This window comes from Dipodomys merriami, unplaced genomic scaffold, assembly GCF_024711535.1.
Source record: "Dipodomys merriami isolate MVZ:Mamm:240054 unplaced genomic scaffold, mDipMer1.0.p SCAF_188, whole genome shotgun sequence".
Taxonomy (NCBI): Eukaryota; Metazoa; Chordata; class Mammalia; order Rodentia; family Heteromyidae; genus Dipodomys; species Dipodomys merriami.
Window position 1 is genome coordinate 1,647,098 of NW_027203248.1, and position 27,969 is coordinate 1,675,066.

The following is a 27,969-nucleotide window of genomic DNA, read 5'->3' on the forward strand; positions in this document are numbered from 1 at the left end:
CAGCCCTTTACAAATAAAGCTAACAATATTCATACTATTATGAATAGTAAAGTGAGATAAGATGATTGAAATTGAAAGAGAAATAAATTCCTTTTATTAACTTTCCAGTGACATATTCATCCCCATTGATCATATTACTCTGTATTTGTGATAATATATTGAAAAGCTTTTAAATGTCTTTTTTATCATGAGGTGCTAGATTAGAGAAAAGCAATCATAATGTCAAAGATTTCCATATGCTATCTAAATGTACACTTCCCTGGGTCTCATTCACTGCAATGCTGTTTTTATTAAATAGGCCTTTGAGAGCACTTTGAAATCTTGGGAAGATAAACAGAAGTGTGACTCTGGTAAACCAGTTGTGCGACCACACTTGTATATCCACCAGGCCGCTGACCTGTTAACAGAGGAGGTGTCCCAGATGCAGCTTTGCTCCCAGGCTGCAGAGGAACTCATTACTAGGTACTGTGCTTCTGGCTTTTCATACAGGGACAGTCTGGTCTTTACAATGTTTCTGCTGTTTGTGTCATCAATAAAGGATGCATGCAGTCTTCTTCACTCATAGTCTCACGTGTGTGCCTCAAGACTCCCCAAAGATATTTTGTTGTTTTGCTTCATTCCAGGATTTGTGATGCAGCCACCATTCACTGTCTCTTAGAACAAGAACTGGCCCATGCCGTGAACGCATGCTCCCATGCCCTGAATAAAGCCAACCCAAGGTGTCCGGAGGTGAGGATCTAATGGTAAATTCTCATTCCACAGATTCTTTTGGTATTACAAGATGCTTTAACACTGTAAACTGTGCCATGCCCTGTGTAGTCTCTGAGACTCTTCCACAAGCAGAGGGCAAATCTGTGGCCAAATTGTTTACTGCCATTTTAAAATTTCCCCCCCTAAATTCTATCCAGCATTTTTTTTCTACCTTATAATCACTTGCCACCATTTTTCTTTAAATCTTTCCCCTTCAACTGTGACATCTTTCTTTCCTTTGTCTTTTACCTTCTCCCCTGTACCTTGAGAAAGGGCAAACCCAGAAAACATCCATAGGCATTTATTTCATTAGAGATATTTATACATTTTTGAAGTTGTATATGTGTGTGTGGGAGAAGAGATAGTATTATTTTATAATTATTCAGTTTAATAAATATATTAATTATGTTAATACTTAAGTAGATGCTAGTTCTCAAGATTAGAGTCTAAAAGCAGTGTAATTAGAATGACAGCGAAAGTCAGTCAGTCAGTCCTTGAGTAATGCAAGGGTTAAGGATGCTAAACCTGAACCAGTTGAAAATTTGCATGTAATTGTTCCTTTTTGTTGGTATTGGGGCTTGAGCTCCAGGCTTTGAATTCTCACTCAGATTTTTTGTTCATGCCTGGTGCTATACTACTTGAGCCACACCTGGCTTTTTTTTCTAGCTAATTGGAAATAAGAGTCTTTTCTGCCTGAGCAGGCCCTGAACCTAAATCCTCATAATTTTAGCCTCCAGAGTAGTTAGTATAGAGGCATGAACTTTTGGCACTCTGCTACATATAGCTCCACGTCCAACTTTTTGATAGTTAGTTGGGGGTAAGAGTCTTAGGGACTTTTCTGCGTGGGCTGGCTTTGAACAACAATCCTCAGATCTCAGCCTTCTGCATAGCTAGGATGACAGGAGTGAGCCCCTGGTGTGTCCAGCAAGAGGCCACTTTTGATTGTGATGCATAGTTTACTAGAAACTGTGTAGTGAGGTGGACATGTCTAGTATCCCATGCTGTTCTCCTTGAATGCTCAACCCTTGAGCCCACTGACATCGCAATAGCCTGTGCTCTACAGTGACTGCAGTGAGCATGGGTTCCACAGTTAACTATGTGAAATCATGGTTTCATGCATCTGTTTGCATTCCTCCCAGCTGCAAATGGCATCATGTAAGGTTTGTCTGTATACAGTGCATACATTTTGATAAATTTTAATTTTTTATGACAGGTAGGTACATATTTTATATTAGTAATGTTGTAGACTGTTATCTACCTGATTATTTTATGCATTTGTGATACACCTTTTAAAAAATTCTTTAACTTAAAAAATTTCTAGGCTATGTAGCTCATGTTTTTTTTCAAATTGTTGTAAATCCAAAAATAAAGGTCCATTTATAAGTAGACTTCAAGTGATTGTTCAAGCGTTATCTCTGTATGGCTTGTCAAAACATAATTTTCTTTCTCCCCAATCCTCTCACTCTGTGCCAGCCAGCCAGTACTGGTGCATACTATTCCATGGTTTTTTTGCTCAAGGCTGGTGGTCTACATCTTGAGCCATAACTACACTTCTGGTTTGGGGGTAGTTAATTGTAGATAAGAGTTACTGACTCTAACTTTGCTGCCTGGTCTGGCTTCGAACTGCAATTCTCAGATCTCTGCCTCCTGAGTAGCTAGGATTACAGGTGTGAGCCATGGGCACATTGCTGATTTAACTTCTTTGTGGAGTTATATATGTTGGTCTAGCACATGTATTTGTACAGAGGAGATTTGATCCTGATGATATTCATCATAATCAGTACATTTTTCTGGCTCTGTGATGTTTTAATTAGAAGAGGAAATCATATTGGTAAATGTGACTATGAAGTGTTATAATTAAAATATGGAAGACTTTTAAGAATTGTGATGTGAGTTCAATCATGAGGATACAATTCGAAGTAAATACTGATGATGAAATCTCAGTTTGATACAGAATTTTTGTGTTTGTTTTTGTGTTTGTTTTTCTTCTCTTCTAGAGTCTTACAAGAGAATCGGCCACTGAAATAGCCATCAATGTGAAGGCGTTATATAATGAGACAGAATCTTTGCTAGTTGGCAGGGTTCCATTGGTAAGGAAAAGAAATGTTTGATAATGTAAGACTGATGAAATCGACCTTCATTAGGGAACAAAATGGACCAGATCCTAAGGCAAAAGTAGCCTCTTGGCATCTATCTCTGGACTTCTTGTTTGGCAATACTTTTGCCTTGCAGAAAGTATGTGATTAAACTTGAGAGTTATTTCAGGCTAGCAGGAGTAGTAGAGATTTTCCCTCAGAGATCATGATTTTATACCATCCTTTGATCCTTGATCAGCTTTGACGGACTTGAGCTTTACAGAGTGTGGCAGATACTCTTCAGGTACTCTGAACAAAAGTAAAGTAGAGCATGGGTTTTGTTTCTGAATTAATATTTGAATACAGTCCTGCAGATTTGGTTATAAGAGGATACTTTTGTAAAATGGCATTTCAAAAATTAAATTTCATGACCATCCTAGTTTAACTCAGTTTGGTCCTGGAAATCAAGTTTAAGCAAGTCTGATTCAAACCATGGCCACAGACCTCAGCATTTATACTAGCCCAGAGTCAGCCTTTCTTTAAAAAGACCTCGTGTGTGTGTGTGTGTGTGTGTGTGTGTGTGTGTGTGTGTGTGTGTGTGTGTGTGTGTGTGTGTGTGTGTGTGTGTGTGTGTGTGTGTGTGTGTGTGTGTGTGTGTGTGTGTGTGTGTGTGTGTGTGTGTGTGTGTGTGTGTGTGTTTCCTAAATGTTCCAGCATCTTAGATTTGGTTGCCCCCTAGAGTTTGATTGTGGCATATTTACATATGTTGTCTATGTGGAAAGCCAAAGGCATTGGGCTGTCTCTTTGTTGTAACTGCCTAATAGGTTGGTAGGAGATGATCTTAAAACACTTCTTTTCACAGTAATTTTGTCTCTGGCTAGGGCAAATGTATATCTAAAGAAAGTTATAAAAATTATTAAAATCATAGTGCATTTTGTACTAGATGACTGAGTTGTTGGTGCCAGCTGGTTAGTGAGTGTGCTTGAATTTCTGCCCGTGGTGGATGTGGTCCAGCCGATTGCTGCCATGGGAGTCCCTTTGCTCTGAGCTAGTGCTCCCCTCTACACCTTCAGGAAATGGAATGGGCTTCCTTGGTACAAGGGATGGCGGCCTCTACTCTGACCGGGCAGGAAAAGTTTTATAGAGACACATTTCAGATTATATCTGACAATAACTAAAAACATGTTCTGGTTCAAACAAAACTTTGTCCTTATACCAAAGGTACTCTCTTTGTCCAACTTTATTCATATTTATTGTATTGTTTAAAATTAGAAGACTCCCTCATCTCTGTGTTTAACTCTTATCATTTTCAAATGTTTGGCCTGAAATGTATTCCAATGAAATGTTACCAAAAGCTTTGAAAATAACAATATGATAATAAAGAATTGATTATATATGAGAGAAACTAAACTTTAGTGATTATTTTACTTTTAGAATGAATATATCAAGCAATTTTATCAATTTCACAAAACATTTGTATACTAAAAGGAAAATGGTAAGCATTATCTAGTAGGGTGGAGAATCTCCATGTTTTTTATTAACTACTAGAAAATCCCCTTGGATAACAAGGAAAATAACAGTTCTTTAAAAAAAGAATGTTCTTAACAAATAGTAATATCATTTATTAATACTCTCGCAGATTTTTTTGAATATGCAGATAAATCTTATTTATAGATGGAAAGGGAAGTGTAAAGTCAACCATTATTTTGAAAAAGTCATTAAGGGAAGCAAAATTTAATACTGCTGTTAAATTTCATACATGGACTGCAAGTTTTGTTGCTCTTAAAAAAAAGCAACACTATATTTGTTCCATATGGATAAATGCATATAGCAACTAGTGATTAAAAGGAAATTCAAAACAACCAAGAAATCATCTCAAATATTCTGAAATATTCTGTTCCTTTTCAGATCTTTCAATTGTAAAATTCAGTGGACATCTATGTTTGCATAGTTAGGTAGTAACAAGACCAGGAGTAGAGTCCAATCAACATCCTCACAATTATGTGCATAGCAGTGTTAATTTGTTCATTTATTAAATGTTCATTTCAGTAGCTCCTCTGGATGGGTTTATGTAGATAATAGGTAAGCAGTTATATTTTCTTTAATGTATCCAAAAGCTGTTACAGATTTTTAACTACATAGAGTTTTGCTTTCCTGTAACTTTTATAATAACTTTTTACTATATATTTTTCTGAGGTTCAAGTTTACTTATTATCTTAATTTTTTTCTCCTTTTGTCAGTACTGATCCTTGAACTCAAGGCCTTACACTTGCTTAGCTCTACTACTTGAGTGCTCTACCACTTGATCTATGCTTCCATTCTGGCTTTTTGCTGGTTATTTTGGAGATGGAGTCTCATGGAGTTTTCTGCCTGGGCTGGCTTCAAACCACGATCTGAGTAGCAAGGATTATATGCATGAGCCACAGTGCCCCAGTTATTACTTTAATATTCTAGGAAACTTCTATGTAGTTCTTTTTATGATATGTTTTTGACCAACTTAAAATATTTATGTTGTGAACTATTGAAATCAGAATGATTTTTAGCACAAATATAAATAAAATAATGAGACAGCTTACTCCTCCTGTAAGCATGAGAATGAAGGAGGAAGAGAGAGAGGAGAAGGAAAGGATATTAAATATAAGAAACACCAAAAGTAATACATTCTCTTTGAAATTATTAAGTCACTCTGTATACCAGCTTTGGAATGTAGGAATTTGAATAAATCCATCCACATATTTAAAAATGAAAATATAAAAGCATTTGTCTTTTTTTTTTTTTTTTGGGTCCGGTCCCGGGTCCTGAACTCTGGGCCTGGGCGCTGTCCCTCAGCTCTTCAGCTCAAGGCTAGCGCTCTACCACTTGAGCCACAGCGCCACTTCCGCCTTTTTTCTTTTTGCTTATGTGGTGCTGAGGAATCGAACCCAGGGCCTCATGCATGCAAGGCAAGTGCTCTACCACTGAGCCACCTTCCCAGCCCAAGCATTTGTCTTTTTAAAAATATTTTTATTTTTTTAAAAAGTAGTTTACTAAGAAGTAAGGGTATCCACCAAAATAGCATAATTCTTCTATTGAAAGTCATCACTGAATATTGTTTTGGTTTGCTTTTTATTCTTTATTATCATATATTAATTGTATAAGGATTATATTATGATATTCCAACATGCATATAATATACTTGGATTACATTCATACCTTCTGTTACTTCCTCTCCTCCTCTCAGCACCTTTTTTCAATTTTTTAAATTATATTTTATTATCTTTAAGTAGTTGTACAGAAAAATTGCTACTCAACACATCAGATCATAAGTATGAATCTTGATTGATATCACCCCTTACCATCCTTCCCCATCCTTCCCAATCCATCCATTCCTTCTCTTCGGTTTTTTTAATTTCATAGGATATACATTATGACTGCATTTTCCCCCTCTTCCTTTCTTCATTTATTTAACTCCCTTTTTTGAGCTCTCCCCCTACGCCTTTCAAATGCCAGTTTTCTGGTATTCAGTTAGTTGGACTTGTGAGTTCGTTTGTCAGAGGAATTACACCATTGGAATTCTCCCCTGCAAATACATAAGCACACTGTACTTTTCATCATACTCACTGCTCATCACCCACTTGTTTTGCTTTTTCCTTGCTGGTGAGTAGCAGTTGGAGTCTCCACATGAAGAGCGGGTATCCAGTGCCTTACACTCTGTGGAGGTGGAGTTGCAGAAGTTAACAGAGATCCCCTGGCTTTATTACATCTTACACCCCAACGAGGATGAGGTATGTAAAACTCAGCCTGTTTCTTAAGTGAATTTTGAATTGACTAATACCTACAAATGTACTAATCTTTAAAGGAGAAGAGGCATTTCATGGGAATGAGGACCTTTTTCTTAATGCCTTATATCATGAACAGGTTTTTGTGTTTTGTTTTGTATTTTTATGACAATCCTGGGACTTGGCATTCAGAGCCTAAGCTTTTATGACTCAAGGAAAATGCTCTTCCACTTTAGCCATAGTTCTACCTCTGGCTTGTTTGTTTGTTGTGTTGGCAGTTAATTGGAGATAAGAGATTTTACTGCCCAGGTTGGCTTCGAACTACAATCCTCAGATCTCAACCTCCTGAATAGCTGGGTATGAGACATCAGCACCCAGCATCATGACTGTTTTTGAAGAAGTTACTGTTGTTCAGTGTTCAGTATTTGCAGCTATGTTATTGCAGGTTGTGACTTTTTCTTTTCTCCATATTCTAAAACAGTTCTTTTTTGTTTTGTTTTGTTTTGCTTGATTGGAACAGGAGCCTCCCATGGACTGCACTAAAAGAAACAACAGAAGCACAGTATTCCGTATAGTGCCAAAGTTTAAAAAGGAAAAGGTTCAGAAGCAGAAGACAAGCTTGCAGCCTGGTAGGTGGTCAACACAATGGGAAAAGTATAACTGAGTAAAGCAGTGATGAAATGTAGGTGATGAAACATTGTTCTAGAGTGAGCTAGTGAGCATTGTCCAATGTTAGGAATGTGTTAAATGTCACTGAATTGTACACTTTAAAATAGTTTAAAAAAGTGAGTTACACCATACCAAAAATGATACTAAGTAAAAATCTGTAGTTTAAAAGTCCAGTAAAAGCTGCTGTTAATTCTCTTCTCCTTTGTTGCATGGATGTGAGAGTGTGTTTTCAGGTGGGTCCTTATCTTTCTCGACAGCAACTCAAGACATCAGTGTGTAACTTCTTTTTGTTCTTCAGAGTTCAAAGCTCAGATGACTTAGAAGCAGATGACACAGACACTTTCCTTTACTCCTTTAGGTTACTAAACATGTTTTCTAAAGTCATGTGTTTTCTTTCTTCTGTTTTACGGACACCATTTCAGCCTTTGATAACAGTCTGCTGTGATACCTGCTTTCTCAAGCAAAAATTAAACCTCTTCTGTGCTGCTGTGTGTCTAGTTCTTCTTCCACCTCTTTAAGAGATGAAGTTTACTCCTGTAGGAATGCCAAATTACCTCTAATTTCACTGTATGAGCACTGCATTTTATAAATTATTTTATAAATTCTTAAGTTATGAGTTAGCCATCACGAAAATGTTTGGGTTCTCAAAGGATACCTGTTGAAGTGCATTTAAAAACCAAGCCTAACTGGGCATCAGTGGCTCATGCTTATAACCCTAACTACCTGGAAGGCTGGGATCTGAGGACTGGGGTTCAACGCCAATCCAGAGGGAGAAGTCCATGAGACTTATCTCCAGTTAACCACCAAAAAGCTGGAAGTGGAGGTGTGGTTCAAGTGTTTGAACACCAGCCTTGAGCACAAAAGCTAAAGGACAGTCCCCAGGCTCTAAGGTTAAGCCCCAATAAAATACCAAAATATGAAATGAAATAATGTAGGTTTTTACTAAGTTAACTAGTAGTCACTAAAGTTTATGATGATGATTGCACATATGAAAAATAGCATAATGAAACTAATCTTAGAGAGCAATACTGTTTCTAAATGAAATCAGGGGCTGGGAATGTGGCTTAGTGGTAGAGTGCTTGCCTAGCGTGCATGAAGCCTCGGTTCACTTCCTTAGTACCACATAAATAGAGAAAAGCAGAAGTGATGCTGTGACTCAAGGTAGAGTGCTAGCCTTAAGCAAAAGAGGCTCAGGAACAGTGCCCAGGCCCTGAGTTCAAGCCCTGGCAAATAAATATATATATACATACATACATACATACATACATACATACATACATACATACATACATAAAATCAAGTTGATCTCACTGCATATTTATTGATGTAATCAGTAGCAGTAGACTCAATAAAGAAAACAGTCAGGTGCCAGTGGCTCACACCTATAATCCTAGCTACTCAGGACGCTGAGATCTGAGGATCACAGTTCAAAGCCAGCCTGGACAGGAAAGTCTGTGAGACTTTTACCTCCAATATCAGGTCTGAAAGTACTCTGTGGCTCTTGTGGATAGAATACTGGCTTTGAGCAAAAGAAGCTCAGGAACAGCGCCCAGACCCAGAGATCAAGCCCCACGACATCTATAGTCCTAAGGAAAACATACAAGTACCACTGATACTGATACAAAATAATTTTTATAGTAGTTTGGGTAGTTTTCATGAGGAAATTGGAAAAAAGCTAAAGGCATGAGTGCTCAGTAGCAAATGTCCTTGTTTAAGTTAGATATTTGTGTCCATTGATAGTCTGTAAGCTGCATGGGAAAAATGGAACTATAGTTTGTTGAAGCACCTTTGACCTTTCCTTTGCTAGCACTGCTGCTGCTCTGTTTTGCTGCTTCTTTGGCCAACCTTTGCTTTGTAATGCATTGAGCATGTAGAAATTAAGGGGGTTTTGCTCTTAACTTTGGTAGTCCAGAAATGGGGCACAGAGGAAGTTGCTGCTTGGCTGGATCTGCTCAATTTGGGAGAGTACAAAGAAATCTTCATCCGTCATGACATCAGAGGGGCTGAACTTTTGCATCTGGAAAGGCGAGACCTTAAGGTATTTTCTTTGTGCTACTCTTCTGCTCTGGAAAATTTTCTTACAAAACAGAATCCTTTCTACTGTGCCTCTTCTGTTCTGTGCTTTCAGCTTGGCTTGTGATATACAAATGCTCAGTCACCTGATCATTCACTGTCCTGCTGTCTGAGTTCCCTGTGTGCTTTCTAAAAAAAAAAAAGAGTACCAGCCATACTTTCCTGTCAAAATCAGACTATTAGAGGCAGAGCACAGCATGCACTCACTAATTTTTCTCTGCATCCATTGATGTGCTGTCCCTGTGCAAATATTTCCAACTGCTTCCTGTTTCCATCAGCTCATTGTGTGTGTCAGCATGGAAGTGATAAACTGTTGCTAGAAAAGACTAAACAAATCTAACATAAGGTTACCAACTAATAATCCATGAAAAATACCAATTACTAACCTTTTATGTTATGTGGAACTAGATAAGAGACTTACAGCAATGACTACTTAGAGTCTGGTGATGATTTATCATCCTATGACCACGTCATAAATTGGCCTTTCAGAAGTCATACAATCAACTAAACAAATAAATTTCAAATTTTCTTTCCATGATGCAGCATTGATATCCTATTAGTCTCAAAAAGTACTGTTGTGTCTCCTTTGGCTAGAAAGCAGCTTAGAGTCTCTTTGTCATTTATTACAAAGAAGGAATATTATTAAATAATAGTCTGCAGAACTTTTTTATTTTTTGGCTGAAGACTCAATGGTAGAAACAACCAAATACCTGATTCTGTCCAAGTAGGATTTTATCATGTTATATTTTCATACTACACAATGCCACTTAAAAACTACAATAAGAGCTGGGTGTTGGTGGCTCATGCCTGTAATCCTAGCTTCTCTTGATCACAGTTTAAAGCCAGCCCAGGGCAGAAGAGTCCATGAAACTTATTTAAGCAATCCCATCCCCTTCCGAAAAAAAGCTAGAAGTGTGAAGCCATGGCTCAAGTGGTATAGAGTGCTAGCCTTCAGCAGAAAAGCTCAGAGACAGCACCCATGCCCTGAGTTCAAGCCCAGGACCAGCAAAAAAAAAAAAAAAAGGAAATAAAAAATAACCCTAGGGCTGGGAAAGTGGCTCAGTGGTAGAGCACTTGCCTTGCATGCATGAGGCCCTGGGTTCGATTCCTCAGCACCACATAAGCAAAAAAAAAAAGCTGGAAGTGGCTCTGTGGCTCAAGTGGTAGAGCGCTAGCCTTGAGTTGAAGAGCTGAGGGACACTGCCCAGGCCCAGAGCTCAGGCCCACAACCGGACCCCCCCCCCCCCGCAAAAAAAGAAGTGAAGAAATAAATTTCAATAATGAAAATAACTTGATTGAGAGTCCTCATACTGGAACAGAGTGATACTAACAGTGTTAAAAGTTCACACTGCAAACATTGATTTCAAAACTTGAAAAGAGGCGTATACAACATATTGTACATCTTTGAGTTTCTTGGCAGTCAGTAGCACTGATTGAGTAGTTATTGATCAGTTTATTATGTCTGTTTCTCTAGGGTGGCTTCTTTCCTGTGGAGAGATTTTCCTCTCATTGTCTGTGAATAAGCATTCAAAGAAAACCCTCTGTGTATATAAACATACACATCTATTAAATACATTTATTTGCGCACATTTTACAGAAACATATGTATAAATGTTATATAAATATATATAAGGAGGGCTGGGAATATGGCTTAGTGGTAGAGTACTTACCTAGCACTCATGAAGCCCTGGGTTCAGTTCCTCAGCACCATATAAACAACTAAAGCTGGAAGTGGCACTGTGGCTCAGGTGGTACAGGCTAGCCTTGAGCAAAAAAGCTCAGGGACAGTGCCCAGGCCCTGAATTCAAACCCCGTGACTGACAAAAAATAAAAATAAATATACATATACAAGCACACAAACGTACACATATTCACAGTGAGTGAAACAAATATTTGCAAAATGATGAAATAATGCTCAGTTAAAGTGATAGTACATGTATTTAGAAAAAGTTAAAGAGTAGAGACAGTTGTAAGAATAAAGTAAACCTTTGTTAGCTTCTCATGTTTTTTGTTGTTGTTGATTTTTTTACTACAAATTATATCCCCTCCTTTGTAACTTTTAGTAAGTTTTGACATTGTGTGTTTTAACTGTTTTGGTTGTAAAACAGTGTGGTGGGATAGGAAAAAGAAATTTGTATAGGAATAGGCTTCCATACTACAAATCATGCCACTAGAGAACAGTCTCTCCTGTTGTCTTGTATTGAACTATGAGAAGCAGCAGAACCTTCAGAATAACCTGTAAGTTGGTGAAGAATTACCTACCCAGCTTATCTCATCTACACTCATTGCCATACTTGCTACGTGAGAGTGTATCTGTGGCTAGCAAGTTCGCTCTAGCCCTGCCTAACCTTTCTAAAGATACTTGAATATCCCAAACCAAATCTGGATCTCCTATCCCACTCCAGCTCTGCCCCTTCTCTACTGCTCTGTATTGGTTCTCCAGGTGCCACAGGCAGACAAAGAGGAGTCCTATCTAGGACCTTCCTCCTCTTTACCATCTCCTCTCCCTATCAAGACTCTTTCCAAGTTGTAGACTTAAGTCTCCTTTCACTGCCTTCCCACAGTCCTCCTCCACAGTAGAGTTACATGTTGGTATGCTTTGGTAAAATGAGGCCTATTCAAGCTAGGCACCAATGAGTTATACCTGTAATCCTAGCTGATACTCAGGAGGCTGAGAACTGAGATCTGCCAGCCCAGGCAGAAAAGTTCCTGTGAGATTCTTAGCTCCAATTAACCACTCAAAAGCTTCAAGTGGTGCTGTGGCTCAAGTGGTAGGGTGCTAGCCTTGAGTACAAAGAGGCTAAGGGACAGCACTCAGGCCCTTAGTTCAAGCCCCAGGCCTGGCAAAAAGAAAGAAAAATTAGAAAGCAAAAGGCCAATGTCAAGTAATATGATAAAAGTTATATTTTAAAAATATGTGCTATGTGATTTTTTGAAAGATATAATAAACTTTATCAAAAGGCCCGCTATGGGATGGCACACACCTGTAAATATCAGCTATGTAGCAGGAAAAGGTAGAAAAATCACATTCTGTGGCTCACCACAGACCAAGATGTGAAATCCCACCTAAAAAATAAACTGAAAACCACAAAAGCCTGGGGGTATGATAGTGGCTCAGTTTAGCAATCATAAGGCCTTGAGTTCAAAATCTAGTACCACAAAAACAAGCAAACACAAAACACATCACAGCCAGACTCCTAGAAGAGACAAAAATACTGAGTTTGTGTATACTGAAGAAAATATTGCTAAGGTAATGTAACTCCAGGTTACATTATGGACAACACTGATCTTATTATTCCAAAATAGTAAATCTGAGTAGAGTCTAAAGAAGTTTGTATTCTGGAGAATATGGTGTGTATGTGGCCTAAAATGAAATACTTGTTATTTAAATGTTTTATGAGTCTATACCTGTGTTATCCCAAAGTATAAAGAATACCTAAGTATTCCATTCGACTGTAAATATGTGTGACATAGACTCATTTCTTGCACTAGGATTGGGCCTCACTTTTAAGTCTGGTATGTATCACAATCCAGGAAATGAATAGTTGGCTCAGTACTAATTTTGTTTACTTGGTTTTATCTCTGTGTCAGCTAAATGTGAAATGAGACTAGCCCTAGTGTTGGAAGGGGATGTTTTCTGGGAGGATTGAGAATGGTGGAGAGTATTGCTGTTACAGAACTGAAAGATCTCATGAACCCTGAAAGACAGTGAGTGTGCCATGTGGGTAGACATGAGCCAGATTAAAAATAAGTTATAAGAATATTTGGAATCTTCATCTTTTCTGGAAAACCAGTGGTGTGATAATCTTATAACTGCTTCTAAGGTTGCTTTGGGGGTCTTCTTTTTTTTTTTTCTTTATTTTTTGATACAAATTTTCACCTTTTACCCCCATTTGAAGAAGTGGCTTGATCTCCCTCACTTGCAACCTGGTTATAGTCATTACATGTAAAGAAAACAGAGTTTATAAGCTGTAAGCTTCTCATAGCTTTTAAGGCACTGGGGATCTTCGCCATCTTGGGTGACCTTCATTCATTCCTGTGACAAGTATTTACCTCCACCGCTCTTGCTGTACTCATCAGCGACACCTGAAAGACAAAGGTTGGATTCTTGACTTTTTCAGAAAGACGAAAGTTCAGGCAATAAATAGTGTGTCAAAATAAGTGTAAAGAATATTTGAATTGGATAGTACACCCAAGTCAAAGGCTCTTGCCTACACTTAGCATTCCACATTTTGGTAGTATGCACTGGTTTCCTCTAGATTAGGCCTCAGTTTTAAGTTTACCATTTTAACTGCAGAGCTGGGTGTAGTTAGTTGCACCTATAGTTCTAACAGGTTGGGAAGCTAAGACCAACAGATTACTTGAGCCTGGGAGTTCAAAATCAGTTCAAAGCCTGATAGAGTTAGAAATAAAGATGATAATTAGATAGATACTTTGTGTATGTGTATATGCACACACAAGAAAATTATAGTTGCCTTAGATTTCCTAAGATTCTCTGTTGTTCTCCATCATTTGCCTTAGAGGTCCCTAGTGATCCTGTCTTTAAACAGAAAAAGAGAGTTGAGAGTGAGTGGCTCACAACAGTAATCCTAGCTGGCTAATCTCAGCTGGCTGAGATCTAAGGATCACCCTTCGGTCACCTGGGTAGAAAAGTCCCAGGGACTCTTATCAAATAACTATCAAAAAGCTGGAAGTGGAGCTGTAACTCAAATGTTACAAGGCTAGCCTTGAGCACAAAAGTTCAGGAGCAATATCCAAGCCTGGAGTTCAAGTCCCAGGGCCAGAAAAGAAAATGAGAAGAGAAACTGTATTGGTTTGATTCTGGAACAACGCCAACCCCTCACCCCCCCTCCCCGCCCCCGCCAACTTTTTTAATGAAAGTATCACAGTTAAGTTTGTATAGGATGTGATTTTTTTTGTAACTTGATAATTTTCCAATGTCAGGTTATTTTTGTTTTATTAATTTGTTTTTCTGGATGTCACTTTCTGAACTATTGAATAAAACTAGATTAACTGAAGACTACGTTACTTGCTGGTTATATATTTAATCCCCAGTTTACCTTATTAATAAAGTTCTTTGTCTTTTTTCTTTTCTTTCCTCCTTCCTTTTTTCTGTCTGTATGTCTTCTTTTCCCCTTTTTTCCTTTCAGGACCTGGGGATACCGAAAGTGGGTCATATGAAGCGAATTCTTCAGGGAATTAAAGAGCTTGGAAGGAGTACTCCCCAGTATGAGGTGTAATCATATTGGTGCTATTCCTTGGAAGAGAAGTGATTGCTACTCAATACAAAGTTCTTGGAAGCATTTGGCTGTTGTTGTAGTTTTCTGCATTGACAAGTAAGCACCACGGAAGCACCTCTATGGCTTGATGTTTTGCTGTGGGTGAAAATTTTGATTTGAAGTATTAGGAAATATTTTTGTGCCAAAATAACATTCCATAAAGCCATTTTCTTATAGTGCAAACATGACATGTTCAAATATGCTCACAATAGTTTTTATTAATGGAAGTGATATGAAATGACTAAGTTGTCTAAAAGGGGGATTGCTAATTGTTTGCTTTCATTGGATCAGATCTGTTAGAAGATTCTTACTGTACAACTGTGTGGCAATATGTGGCTAAAACTTTTTAGGCTCCATTAGTGGAAGCATTGGCTTCTTTCTTAAAATCACTGGCTGAGAGATGAAGATAGAAGTTAAAGTGTGCTTTGAATGTTAAATTCAGGTGATCCAATCATTCACTGGTCAAAGAATATGGTTAAACCAACCCATCAAATACTATGAATAATGCAAACCTTCATGCACGATATTCCTGCCTGAATTACATTTCTTTTCTTGCATGTCATACCTAATATTGTAACACTTTAATAGATTTAATATCAGTTTAATGGGATTTAATTTATTATTACCCAAGTACCTTTTCGTTGGCTAAGGGCACTGCACTTTCCTGTTCTTTAATGTAGAATTTTACATAAATATTCTATAACTAAGACTCTGTGAACATGTGTCTGTGCCATAATCAACAAATGATAGACATCTTCTGCAGACAATTTTATTCCCACATACCATAAACCATAGGTGCATATTAAGAAAATTATCTGAAATTTAATGAGCTTACGTGCTCTGTTGCCTAACAAAACTAATTGCAGCCTTCCAAACCAAAATTCCCACATTTCCCTACTTTCTTATTTCAATTTAATAAACATCTGACTTTCTGTTTAAATTTCTAATGGACTGTTGACATTTAGGAATTCTCCAAGATCTCCACTAAGATATGTATGCTGATTGCTAACCCACACTTACACACTAGCCACAGTGACATCTGACATAAGCTACCCAACAGAAGAAATTTAAAGTTTTTCTTAAGGGCTTTCTCTTATTATCTCATATAAATTGTTATATCCTACCAGGGAGATACTATTTTTTCTTTTTCAAAACCACTATGTATAATGTTCAAAAGAAGTCAGCATTATAATTGTGAAATCCCTGAAAGCCAAAGGCATACATATCAAAATGTCACAAAAAATCCTTAAATAAGTATTGTGCAGCCATTATATATTCCCAAATTAATTATACCACTGTAAATGTTCTACATAAGAAAAGTAAGAGGGTACTGACCCAGTGGTAACAATTTTCGTGAAGTAACCTTGTAGGTGCTCAATAGATATACATGCACACCATACATACATATACACATGTATGTGTATATATACATCACATATACATTTATATTCATATACACACATATGTACATAAAATATTGACATATAGAACCCCTGATATCTTCTGGACAGTTGATTGCCCAGTATTTAAAGAGAAATATTGATAAGAACATTTTAAATGAACTATTGTCAGACATATAATTTAATTATTAGAAGAACTTAGCTCTTTGACAGTTTATTCTTATTTATAACTTTGGTATTTAACTACTTTTTTAAAATGAGGACTAGGGATGTAGCTCAGTGGTAGAGCACTTGCCTAGCATATACAAGCCCCTCAGTTTGGTGCCCAGCACTGCAAAAATAAAATAAAAATTAACTTATGGGTTCCTATCTTAGTATGTTTAACCATATATTTTTCCTGTGTTACAGAAGAATGGAATTTTTTCCAAAGGGAAGTTAAGTCGTTTAGAAGGGTAATAAGCAACTCAGCTTTGTTTTTCTGCTGACTTGTGAAGTCAAAGATCTCCTCTTACAGCCCTCTTTCTGTTTCCCACCCTACATGGTATCCATCTCTAAATGCTTTCCTATAAAACCAAAATATCAGGTGTCAGGTCCCCAAGAGTCTTTTGACATCCCAGATCTTTGTCTAACTGTTAGAAGAGTGGGGAGAGAGAGGAGAAAGTCTAGTGTAATGTGTTAAAATGACATTGTTTATTGGTTGGCTAATACATGTGCCAATAGAAAAGTATCTCAAGTTTTTATATATTATACATTTAAGTGTATGATGTAAATAATTGAATTTTTGGGTTTGATGATTCTTTTTATGTAACATCTTTTATCTATTCTTCAAAGTCTCAGTTAATCGAATTCTTCATTGCCTAGAATGTTCCTGTAAATGAGTTTTGGATGAGGGCAGTGGTGATTTGGATACATACTTTTTGATGAATCATGTTCCTAGATGCTTTGTCTGCATGTATACCCAGGACCCAGTGTCCCAGAACCCCCTGAAGCCCTTGCTTTGCCACAGAGAAATCCTTGTAAGCGAGCTTTTAAAAATTCCTACACTTGAGCTGGGAAGGTGGCTCAGTGGTAGAGCGCTTATCTTGCATGCCTGAGGCCCTAGGTTAGATTCCTCAGCACCACATAAGCAAAAAGAAAAAAGCTGGAAGTGGCTCTGCGGCTCAAGTGGTAGAGCGCTAGCCTTGAGCTGAAGAGCTGAGGGACAGCGCCCAGGCCTAGAGTTCAAGCCTCACGACCAGACCCCCCCAAAAAAATTCCTACACGAAGGAATTTCTTTTCCCTAGGAGGTGATTTCAGCCTGGGGTGTGCAGATGACACCTCAGTGCTTTGATTCATGCCTAAGCTGAGCAGGAGGCCCCAGCTGTGCTGAAGGGCAGCTTGTGGCTGTCAGTCACCCTTCCTCCCATTGACTCTTCCACACTTGGAATAGGTGTGGGGATCACAGCCCAGACCTATTTCCTTTCCCTTTCATTTTCCTGAGGAAGGAAGATTGCTTTTTAAGAAGAAAAGGGACAGGGTGAGACCTAAGTAAAACTCGAGTGTTCAGTATTTCTCTTGGTGTCTGTCCACCTCCCTTTGCGTTTCTTTTCTACATCTTAGCTTTCCATTTTCTTCTATGATCCATTACAAAGATGACTGTTCTTATCATTGCATCTTTCCCTGTCCATCTTAAGCACACATTTTGTGTCATCTAGTGAATTGTTGGGGAAAAAATCCTCAGGTGAATAGCACTGGCATAGACACATTTTTATTCTTCCCACGTCTGAGTTCTTTAAGGGTCCCCAGAATAGCTGTTCTTCAACCCACTGTTCCTGTCTATTGTCTGAGCTGGAACTAATGCATCACCCTAGCAGAATTTTCTTCTCATTCTTCGTACCTAATTCTGGTTCTGAATGGTCCCTACCTAACCCAGTGGTTTATTTCTGTAGCTAAGGTGGAGCACAAGAGATAGGCCCACCAGCACAGCTGGCTTGTCTCAATCCCTCTCAACCCAGCACTCTCAGCTGCTAAGAACCACGTTTGTTTACTTTGTTGATCACGAGGCACAATCATCTGTTTGTGACTTAAGTCACGAGGCACATGGAAGGGCACATTTAAAAAGGATATGTACTGAGATAAGTAAAGATTGGTCAGTCTCCTACAACGTACATTTTCATTTCCTCTTTATCAGTTAGTTATCTAATTCCCATCTTCATGTTTGAGGACATTGAGCAGTATATACACATTAGATGAATCACTAAGTCATGAAAGACAAAAAGGAAAGGATCAAAATGATTACAAGTAAAGGGAATGTATTATTAAAATCCTCAAAAGAGGCATGTTTTGCTTGGTCCTGCTTTTCTTATGCCTAAGTTATCTTGATATCCACAGGGTTAATGTGTTCTTAAAATAGTATCTGAAAAATAACACACCATATCTCCCAGATGCAAATTATTTAATTCTATGATAAGATCTTTCCCAGTGACTTACTGTTAGGAATCCTTCACATAATAAATTTTATATAAGGATACAATTTACCAAGACATAACTGCCTCGCTGATTTTTATGCATTTCTATTTTAGACTTCATGGAATATCTTTGACAGGAATCAAAAGAGAAAAATAGTCATACAAGCTCTGACTTGGAAAATTATGAGTTCCTTCTACATATTACTTCTAAAATAAGTCATTTTCTACCTCGACAGGGATAGCAGTGAACTTTGTGTTCTAAGAATGTAAATTCTTTAAGGACATTGCTTTTAATTAAGCTATAAAAATCTTACACCTTTCAACTCTGGCATCTGGCTCTCTCCTGGCCCCACCCCACTCTCTACCACCTCAATAACCCATTTTACATTTTTCAGATGTAAGTTAGATAGGCAGTGGGTTTAGAGTTAGCTGATACAACTGGCAATTTTAAAACACCAAGTTTTCTCCAGCACACACACACACACACACACACAGACACACACAGACACACAGACACACACACACACACACACACACACAAAAGTAGAAGAAAATTTCTCAAACAAATGTTAGCTAAGAATACCTTTTCCTAACACACACACACACACACACACACACACACACACACACACACACACACACACAAGTAGAAGAAAATTTCTCAAACAAATGTTAGCTAAGAATACCTTTTCCTAGTGGTTCCCACTGCTACCCACCGAGCTTCTCCTCCCTGACTGTATGTCTCACCTCGTGTAGGAATGTATATGGGTCTTGTCTCTGCTTTGCACCCCTAACCTCATCCTAGTTCACATTTGTAGGAAAATCCATTTTACGTCAGTAATAGGAAGCCTTTTCAATAAGATGCATTCCACAAGAAAGCAACCAGAATTTGTAAAAGGTTTGGTTTTTCCAAGAAGCAAAGCACTATTTTTCTCTATTATTATTTATTGTTTTCCTGTTTTGTGTTTAGGCATTGATATTGGGAGAAAAAAATCTAATGGTGTATCATTACAGAAAACAGGTCAAATACAGCTGGACTGTATCTAATAATTCTGTTATTGTCAGGAAAAGAAGGTTGACAGAAACTGGATCAACTCTATGCAATGTGTAAGATACCCTCCATATTATATATTATATTGCTTTATAACATATAGGTGAACAAGTTAATTCCTTATATGTGACTAACAGATTCTATTGACATTGTTTATATGCCTTTCCTAATTTTTATTTAATGCACTTCAAAGTTTGGGTTGGAAAAATAAAACCCAAGCTTTATTACTCAAAGTTATAAAAGCTTCCGTGTAAAATACTTCATTTTAGCCATGTTATTCATTACATAGAAATTAATAAATAGTCTGGTCATTTCATAGTAACTGCATTTCAAGAATAAATTATCCAAACCTAATGGAACATAGGGTTACTTTTAAGAGCATCCAAATAAAGGAGTTTCATACTCCTCGGATAATATTGTTGAAGTAGGTTAATGTAATCTAAAATGGAAAAGGAGCATCGTCTGTGGCCCTGAGACTGATTACACTGTTGATGCCTACTGCTTAGCCATTTCTATTCCTGGTCTCTCAATTGCAGACCAATATAGAGCTAAAGATTGCTTACAGTCCCAGTAACAGCTAGCTAACACTGTGGAGCTTTTGGTATTCTAACATTCCCAGTTTTGTGGGTTATGTATTGTATATTGAAGATGACTAGTAAATTAGAGTAATATATTTATCTAGAGCTGGGAAAATATGATTATTTTCAAATCTTTAAGTAAGTTGTATCTATTTTTTCTTTCCTCTTAAAGATAAAAACCACTTTGTGTTAAAATGTCTATTTATACAATGGGTTTCTCCTTTTACCTGTTTTATTAATTTTCACAGTAAAATTTTTGTTCCCTTTTATAGCAAAATAATTATCATGCTAGTTATTCAAACTGCCAAATGTATTTTAGTATTTTGGTAGACAAAATACTTAATAGCACACAAATATGAAAGCTTTTGTATATTTTGCTGCTTTAGAGGCAAGAAATTTACCTTTGGATTTCTCTACATGAGGGATTGCCAACACTGGCAATCACAGGCAGTATTACTTATAATCACTGAAAATGGTTTTTACAACTTGTGCACTTATTTATTATGTGAAATGTAATCTTCCTACGGAATGCATATTCTAATTCTTTTCCTTTTTATTGCTGTGCCCAGAGTGTAATAACTGTATTAATGATTTATTTACATACTTGAAGTACTCATTTCTGTCAAACAGATGCCCAGTGGTTTTCCTTGTTAAAAAAAAAAAGATATTCTTTACCATCATAGGTAACAGGGACTTTATTAAACAATGATTTTTCATTTCTGAAACAGAAGGCACAAAGCCAAAGGGAGCCACAAATACTAAGAGTCTCATATAGCTATGCTGTATTTTGCAATATACAGTATTTCTTCAATTAATTTTTTTCTTGTGGTGAATTTTTAGTTTTTGTTGTAGGAGATAAATCTGAGATTCACATGAACATTGAATCTTAAACCCCAGAACAGCACATACCTTTAAGCATTCTCTTCTTGGCTCCAGGGTAGATATTTTTTAACATGTTGGCATTTGACTCTAGGCTATATTACAAACAGTAAACACAATGGATTTTTTTTTCCAATCAAGTAACTGAAAAAGACTTTTGTAAGTATATGTGTAAGCGGGTCCTGGGGCTTGAATGTAGGGCTTGGGTGCTGTCTCTGAGCTTTTTTGCTCAAGCTAATGCTCTACCACTTGAGCGACAGCTTCACTTCTGGCTTTTTGGTAGTTAACTGGAGATGACTCTCACAAGATTTCCTGCCTGGGCTAGCTTCGAAACATGATCCTTAGATCACAGCCTTCTGAGTAGCTAGCATTACAGGTATGAATCACGTGTGCCTGGAAACTCAAGGAGATTTTTAACTGGGAGTTTTTTAATAAAGCAAGGAGATTTTTAAATTATTTAAATATATTCTTTATTCGATTGTTTTAAATTTTTAAAAATTCAAACAAAAGGCGCAGTGTTCCAGTCAAAAAATAAACCATTTGTTTTCCAAGAATACACTCTTCTCATTTAATATGAAATACTAGGGTAAACCAAAAAATTCACTTTAATAATCTGAATTCAACTCTTATTTCACAATGAATAAGTATATTATTTGTGAGCTATTTAAGAGCTTCTATTAGAAAAAGGATTACTGTAATATTTTAAACACACACACACACACACACACACACACACACACACACACACAGAGTTGATGGGCTGGGAATGTGGCTTAGTGAATGCCTAGCATACATGAAGCTCTGGGTTCGATTCCTCAGTACCACATAAACAGAAAAAGCTGAAAATTGCTCAAGTGGTAAAATACTAGCCTTGAGCACAGAAAGCCTCAGGGACAATACCCAAGCCCTGAGTTTAAGCCTCAGGACCAGCAAGAAAAAAAAAAAGAACAGTTTTATAATACACAAATATGGATGGTAGCAAAAATCAAAACATGTGAGAAACATGATGTAAGAGTTATGGGGGAAAAGGAAGTTGAGGCTATAGATTGAGGAGCAAATGGTTTAAAAAAGATACCCTTCTCCTATACTATGGAAACCCAAAGCACAAATGCAGTGTGGACCCATTACCACAACTTACAACACAACACACTGGGAGTGAAATTTGAGACGCTGTCTCTAAGACCTCAAAACCAGTGGCTTCAGAGAGCCCTTGGTACTGTGGGAATGGAGAAGCTAGTGTAGGTAGTCATTGGAATGATTCAATCATATGGTGTTTGCTATAGCCCATACAAGAGCAGGTATCTGTATTTACTCAACTCAGTGGTAAACATAGGGAGAGTCATCAGAAGGGTGTAGCTCTGCTTTACTAACACTAGGAGCTGTGGTCAGATATCTCTTCTTCCCCCAACCTGGCCAGCCAAAGAGCTTTCCATGAATCTGCTCAGCCTTGAAGTATGTTGGTAAGGATGGGACTTTTTGTTTGAAACAGCCATCTTCTTTAACTGGTAATATTTATCCAGAACCAAATTCTTTAATTCTAAAGATGGAAATGTAGTTTTAGGCTAATTGGGTTAGATGAGTGGCTTTGGCATCAACTCTGGGTTCTTTCTGTAAGCCATGCATCTTGGTACTCCCACTTAGGAGTCCCACAGGATGGTATCAGTGGTAATTTTTCTTTTTTTTCTTTTTTTTATATTTTATTTTATTTTATTTGAGAACATACTGTACAGAGTGGTAACAATTACATGGGCGGGATAATGCATACATTTCTTACCAAGCATTGCAGCCTCCTCCTTTGTTTACCCTTCACCTCCCTTCCCAGCCTCCCCCCTCCCCCCCATCCAATCATACCCCCCTCCCTCCCCCCACACCGTCTTGGTAATTTTTCTATGTGAAAGGAACTACCTAAGTGTGACACAAACTGAAACTTGCCAAGTAGTTTCCAGTACCATTTAAATAAAAAGAAAGGCATCTCAAATATAACATGGCAAGTAAAGTCTAAATTGAAATCTCTGATAACTCTGTTTACAAGTGAAAGTGGAGGCTTAGTGGCCCAGCGTTTGCCTGTCTAGCATGCATGCAGTTGCTAGCACTGCAAATACATGTGTGTGTTATTCATATTATTTATTTTGAGGTAGGCTAAAACTCACTTCTTGGGGTTTGAGGCATGGTTCAGTTGGTAAAACACCAACCAAAGCAAGCATTAGATAACAAGTTCCAGTCCTAGTTTCAGACCAGAAAAAAAGCCTTCTAAAATCTTCAAAAACTTTTGGGTAATTTCCTTCTATATTTACTTTAAACCACTGCTTTATAGATATTTTTCCTTAGATTTATTCCCTGAAGAGGAAACTATACCTCTTGAAATACTGGTTTTAAAAAATGGAATGTAGTGGTCCTTACCTGTTTTGTCCTGTGACGCTACTGCCCTGATGGTAGGTGAATTCTGAGTGGTCTGGAGCAGGATCAGACCTCCCTTACCTCATGCACTAAGCCTCCCAGACTCCCATAGATGGTGCCTTCATTAGTGCTGAGATGGAAATCTGGGCATGATTAAGAGAAATAAATTCACATAGGAGGGTAAGTGGTAGGATGACTTTTATTTCTGCATGATATTTGAATTCTCTTATCTGATTCTTGACCAAAATGGTTTTTGTTTTGTTTTTTTAAACTAAATGTGGTAATTATTCTAGTACAATATGATAACTTGGAGCTCTGGTGGCATGTCCTTCCCTGAAAAATGTCCAGATTATAAAAGAGTGTATAAGGGAAAACATTGAATGAAATTCATCAGCATGTTTGTTTTTTGTGGCTTTGTTTGTTTTTTGTGGATTTGTTTTGAGACAAGGTCTCTTTCTATAGTCCAGGTTGACCTTGAACTTCTGATTATTCTTCCTTAGCTTCCCAACAGCAAGGTATTTTATTCTGCTTTAATGACATACTTTATGCCATTTTAAATGGTATGCTTTAATGGCATAACTTAATTTTCATGGTACCTGTTCTCTAATAATAATTATTATTATTCTAGAATGATTTGATAGGTTGAAATAATTTCCTATATTGCATCCCACAGTGAGTTGATGTACAGGCCTTACTTGTCATTGAAATTGATTCATAATTTTAACTAGAACCTGCCCTGTTTATAGGGTTGTAATATTCTAGGAAGCTGCAAACTTGAACAGGTCTTATTTGAAAAGTTTTCAGAAAGGCTTTTGAAAGCAAACATTGTTTTTGTGGCCACATTGTGTAAATTGTGTTTCTCTACCAAGAAACTCATAACCTAAAATAGGGAACAAAACTAATGCTTAAACCTAATCTTGGTTGTGGATTTTGTAAGTTAAGAGTACATCTATTCTTCATATATTCTTTTTGTCTATCAGTATTCTATTTCTGTATTTATGTAACTGTCTATTGGCAGTTTATATTCTATTTTTAGTTACAGTAAAGTAAGTCACTCAGGCCTGTCTTGCTACAAACCTTCGCTAGTTCTCTCTTCTTTTTGTAATTTTTCAGCACCCAGTGTTTCTACTTTTATCCTCTCCTACCACAGTAGGAGAGACAATTTTACGTTTCATTTCTTTACCTGAAATCTTAAGCAGGTTCTCCCCTTTCATAGTATAACCACCTGCTAATTAGCAGGATGGCTCGGTCTGTGCTCTTGTCTCTTCCCACACCTAGTCCCTCTACTGACCTTTGGAAATACAGGAGTCTGGAACTGCTCCTAGTTTAGTGCCTTGGCTTAATCACATGCCACAGATCAGCTCCTTTCAAAATCAGTTCACACTTAACTTTCTCTAAAGCCCTACTTAACATCATTCCTAGGGACATATTCCTGTGTTCCATGGCGTTTGAAAGTTCTACATTGAAATAACATCACAATTCCTCTGTCTGTCTGTCTGTCTGTCTGTCTGTCTGTCTGTCTGTCTGTCTGTCTGTCTGTCTGTCTGTCTGTCTGTCTGTCTGTCTGTCTGTCTGTCTGTCTGTCTGTCTGTCTGTCTGTCTGTCTGCCTGCCTGCCTGCCTGCCTGCCTGCCTCTCCCTCCCTTCTTTCTCGCTCCTTCTCTGTCTCCTTCTCCCTCTCCTTTACCCTCTCCTATCTTCCTCAGATTCCTCTATTTTTGTAGTCCCTGTGTCTAGCTAGCTTATAATAGGACTTTTGTAAATGTTTTTGAGTAAAGGAAATATAAACCCAAAATTCTGTATTTTTATACTTTCATAGATAAAAGCTTAGAACTCCCTGAAAATCCCTGCAAGGCAAGTATGCATACATACTCTCTAGACAAAGCAACAGAGTAACTGTCTTTTGAAGGGAAATCTTGTGTTAGCTGTATATCAGAAGTGAGGCTCACAGATTTTCATATAATTGTCAAATCCTTGTTTGTAATTCATAAATACACCCTAAGGATTATGTTTCTCATTTATAGATATAGTCTTCATAGACATATATTGATTACCTACAGGTCATAATGGGACTTGAGAAAGTAAAAAGCAATAATAAAAGTGAAATTCCAAATACTGCCCTGGGCAAAAATAAGGAAAACCAAAAGGTCTGGGTGCATGAGTCAAGTGGCAGGGTGTCTATCAAGTACAAGGCCATGTGTTCAAATTCCAGTACTGCCAAAAAATAAAAAAATTTGCTTGGAACTATCTAATATTTCCCCTTATAGAATATAAAAACTGAAACCCCTCACCTTAAGGCTTTTTTTTTTCTTTTGTGGTTCTATAAAGCCTTTCTAAAATGTCCCCAAATAATGATAAAACTTAATGCGCATACACACACACACACACACACACACACACACACACACACACACACACACACACACACACACACACACACACACACACACACACACACAGAGTTAACAGAGGACGTACAAAGAATCTTCTGTGACAAGAAGATCTGGTCACAGATGTACACTTGTTCGTCTATAGTTACTAAGAAGCATAACATAGGTGATTTGCAACCAGACATGTGTGTAGGCAGGAAGTAAGGCCCTGTGCCCCAAATAGATCAGAGTTGCAGTTATGACTCAGTGAGTCCCTGTTTAGCAAGCCTGAGGCCCTGAGTTCAAATCCTCATAACTACAAAAAATAGCACTGAAAGCTCTTTAATAAGTTCTAAAATTAAAAACTGGTCAAAGTAGGTAGAAATGCTCTCTTCTCTCATTCACTTGAAAGGTGTTTTCATCCTGCTCTATACTTAGCAGTCAATTAGATGCTGAGGATATAACTAAAATAAGACATACCTCTTACCTGGTTAAGTTCTTTTTATTATAATTTGTTTCAAAATTTAGGGTATTTTATGAAACCAAATATTTCTCAGGTTATTTCAGAGGAGTCTCCTTCAACCTTCCCCCCAGAAACCTAACCAAAATAAAAAGTAATCCTATTTTTTATATCCACAGTCTTTTCTTCATCTTTATTTTGTTGCCATGGCAATGTTGACCTCTTATTGAGTATGTGTTTTGTGTGATCTAAATGGCTGGTAGGTTTGTAGAATGAGAATTAAATTTCAAGTGCATTTTAGGAAGGCACATATTGTTTTAAGGCCTATTGTGTTAATATAGCTCAAGTATATGAGGCATACCTTGTAAACACAGGCAGAAGAGGGATCATAACAATGAATTCTCATGAGTAAAGTTGGAAGTTGTAGCTAGTTGTTTTCACTTCGGTTATTTTTAATGGGGAGTAGGAAGTTATAATATTTAACAGGTACTTATCTAAGCATAGAGTAAATGTACCAAGGTCTCAAGGTTCTGCTATATAGAGTAAACAACACAAAATATTTGAGTTATAAAACATTAACTTCTCTGAATACTTTTTCCTTGTTAGGAAATAGGGTTCTTTTCTAAGAATAAAGAAATTGTCTTTCTTAGTTTCAGAAAGTAGGGAGAAACTCTTACTAAAAACCCTTAAATGTATGTATCTTCACATTTGATAGGTGTAATTTGGGCACACAGTTTCCCATAGTTATAAAATACTAAACATTCCCGTGTTCCTTAGCAAAGGAAAATTCTTAATTTGATAACTGTATTCCATGTTCAATTTTGTAAAAGGTCTACAATGAAAATGGACTCAGAAGACTGGACATGAGACTATTCTATTTCTGTTTCTATTCAGCACCTTCATTTTAGCTTTCAATAAAGATAATCAGAAATTATTTGCTTAATATTTATGATCATGTTGAAAACCTAACAGTATAGTTAGTTCCTTCCTTTCCTTATATTGCAAAAGATAGTTTTCATTTAGCCTTGCCATAGTAGTATTTAAAGCCAAGAACTTACTACATTTTGGTAGTCTGTTTGGAAACTAAATGCTTTATCTGGAAGATGCAGATATTGTCTGTCTATTTATTATCCAGTGGGCTCTGTTTGCTGAAGAAAAGAGTGAATCTTTCACAACTTAGCACACTCACCAGGGAACTATACCTGACAGAGCAGAGGTTATAACTTTGGCTCTAATTACTTTTAATAATGATAAGACAAAGTGAGTTTTGTTTGTTTACATGCTGTTTACAAATGGCATAATTTTTAAAAAATATATACAACATTTGAGATATTTATTGCATACTATTTTAAAGATGTTTTATGTGTTTTCACCTTTGGGATATATTGTTACATTTCCTTGTACAGATAATTTGGGTGGATTTGTTAATGTAGCTAGTACTTTTTATGACTACTAAGTGACCAGTTTTTGGTGCCTTTTATTGTGGGATGCATGATTATGTATTTATTGTACGGAAGTCACTGCTGTGTGTATTTTTGTACTTTGCTGAAAGTAATGGTTGATTTGATGTACATGATAATGAGAGATGTTTTTCCTAAAAGGCACTGCCTTGAGATCATTCTTCTCAAATAAAAAAAAAAAATTGCATTTGAAGAAAGTGTGAAGTGTATTTTCTTTCTGGTGGGAAACTTTATTCTGGATAATTGGAGATTCATGTTTGATTGTAGGAAATAATACAGAATAAATCTTTGTACCCTTCATTTTCCCCAGTCGGAACCTCTGGGA

General features: G+C 37.2%; 1 protein-coding gene across 4 annotated transcripts in view; it reads left to right on the forward strand.

Annotated features, from left to right (window-relative positions):
- Dgkh (diacylglycerol kinase eta) overlaps positions 1-27,826 on the forward strand; it is a 170,246-nt gene extending 142,420 nt beyond the window's left edge. For 2 of the 4 annotated variants that reach the window (XM_070026700.1, XM_070026701.1), the window contains exons 25-31: positions 299-462; positions 624-729; positions 2,748-2,840; positions 6,470-6,589; positions 7,104-7,212; positions 9,160-9,290; positions 14,476-27,826. In XM_070026700.1, the coding sequence (XP_069882801.1) occupies positions 299-462; positions 624-729; positions 2,748-2,840; positions 6,470-6,589; positions 7,104-7,212; positions 9,160-9,290; positions 14,476-14,565 (813 nt within the window). In that variant the 3' untranslated portion in view covers positions 14,566-27,826. Of the gene's footprint in view, positions 1-298; positions 463-623; positions 744-2,747; positions 2,841-6,469; positions 6,590-7,103; positions 7,213-9,159; positions 9,291-14,475 lie in introns of those variants that run through there. The other 2 variants (XM_070026702.1, XM_070026703.1) reach the window with 2 other exon arrangements.
- Positions 27,827-27,969: the final 143 nt, after the last annotated feature.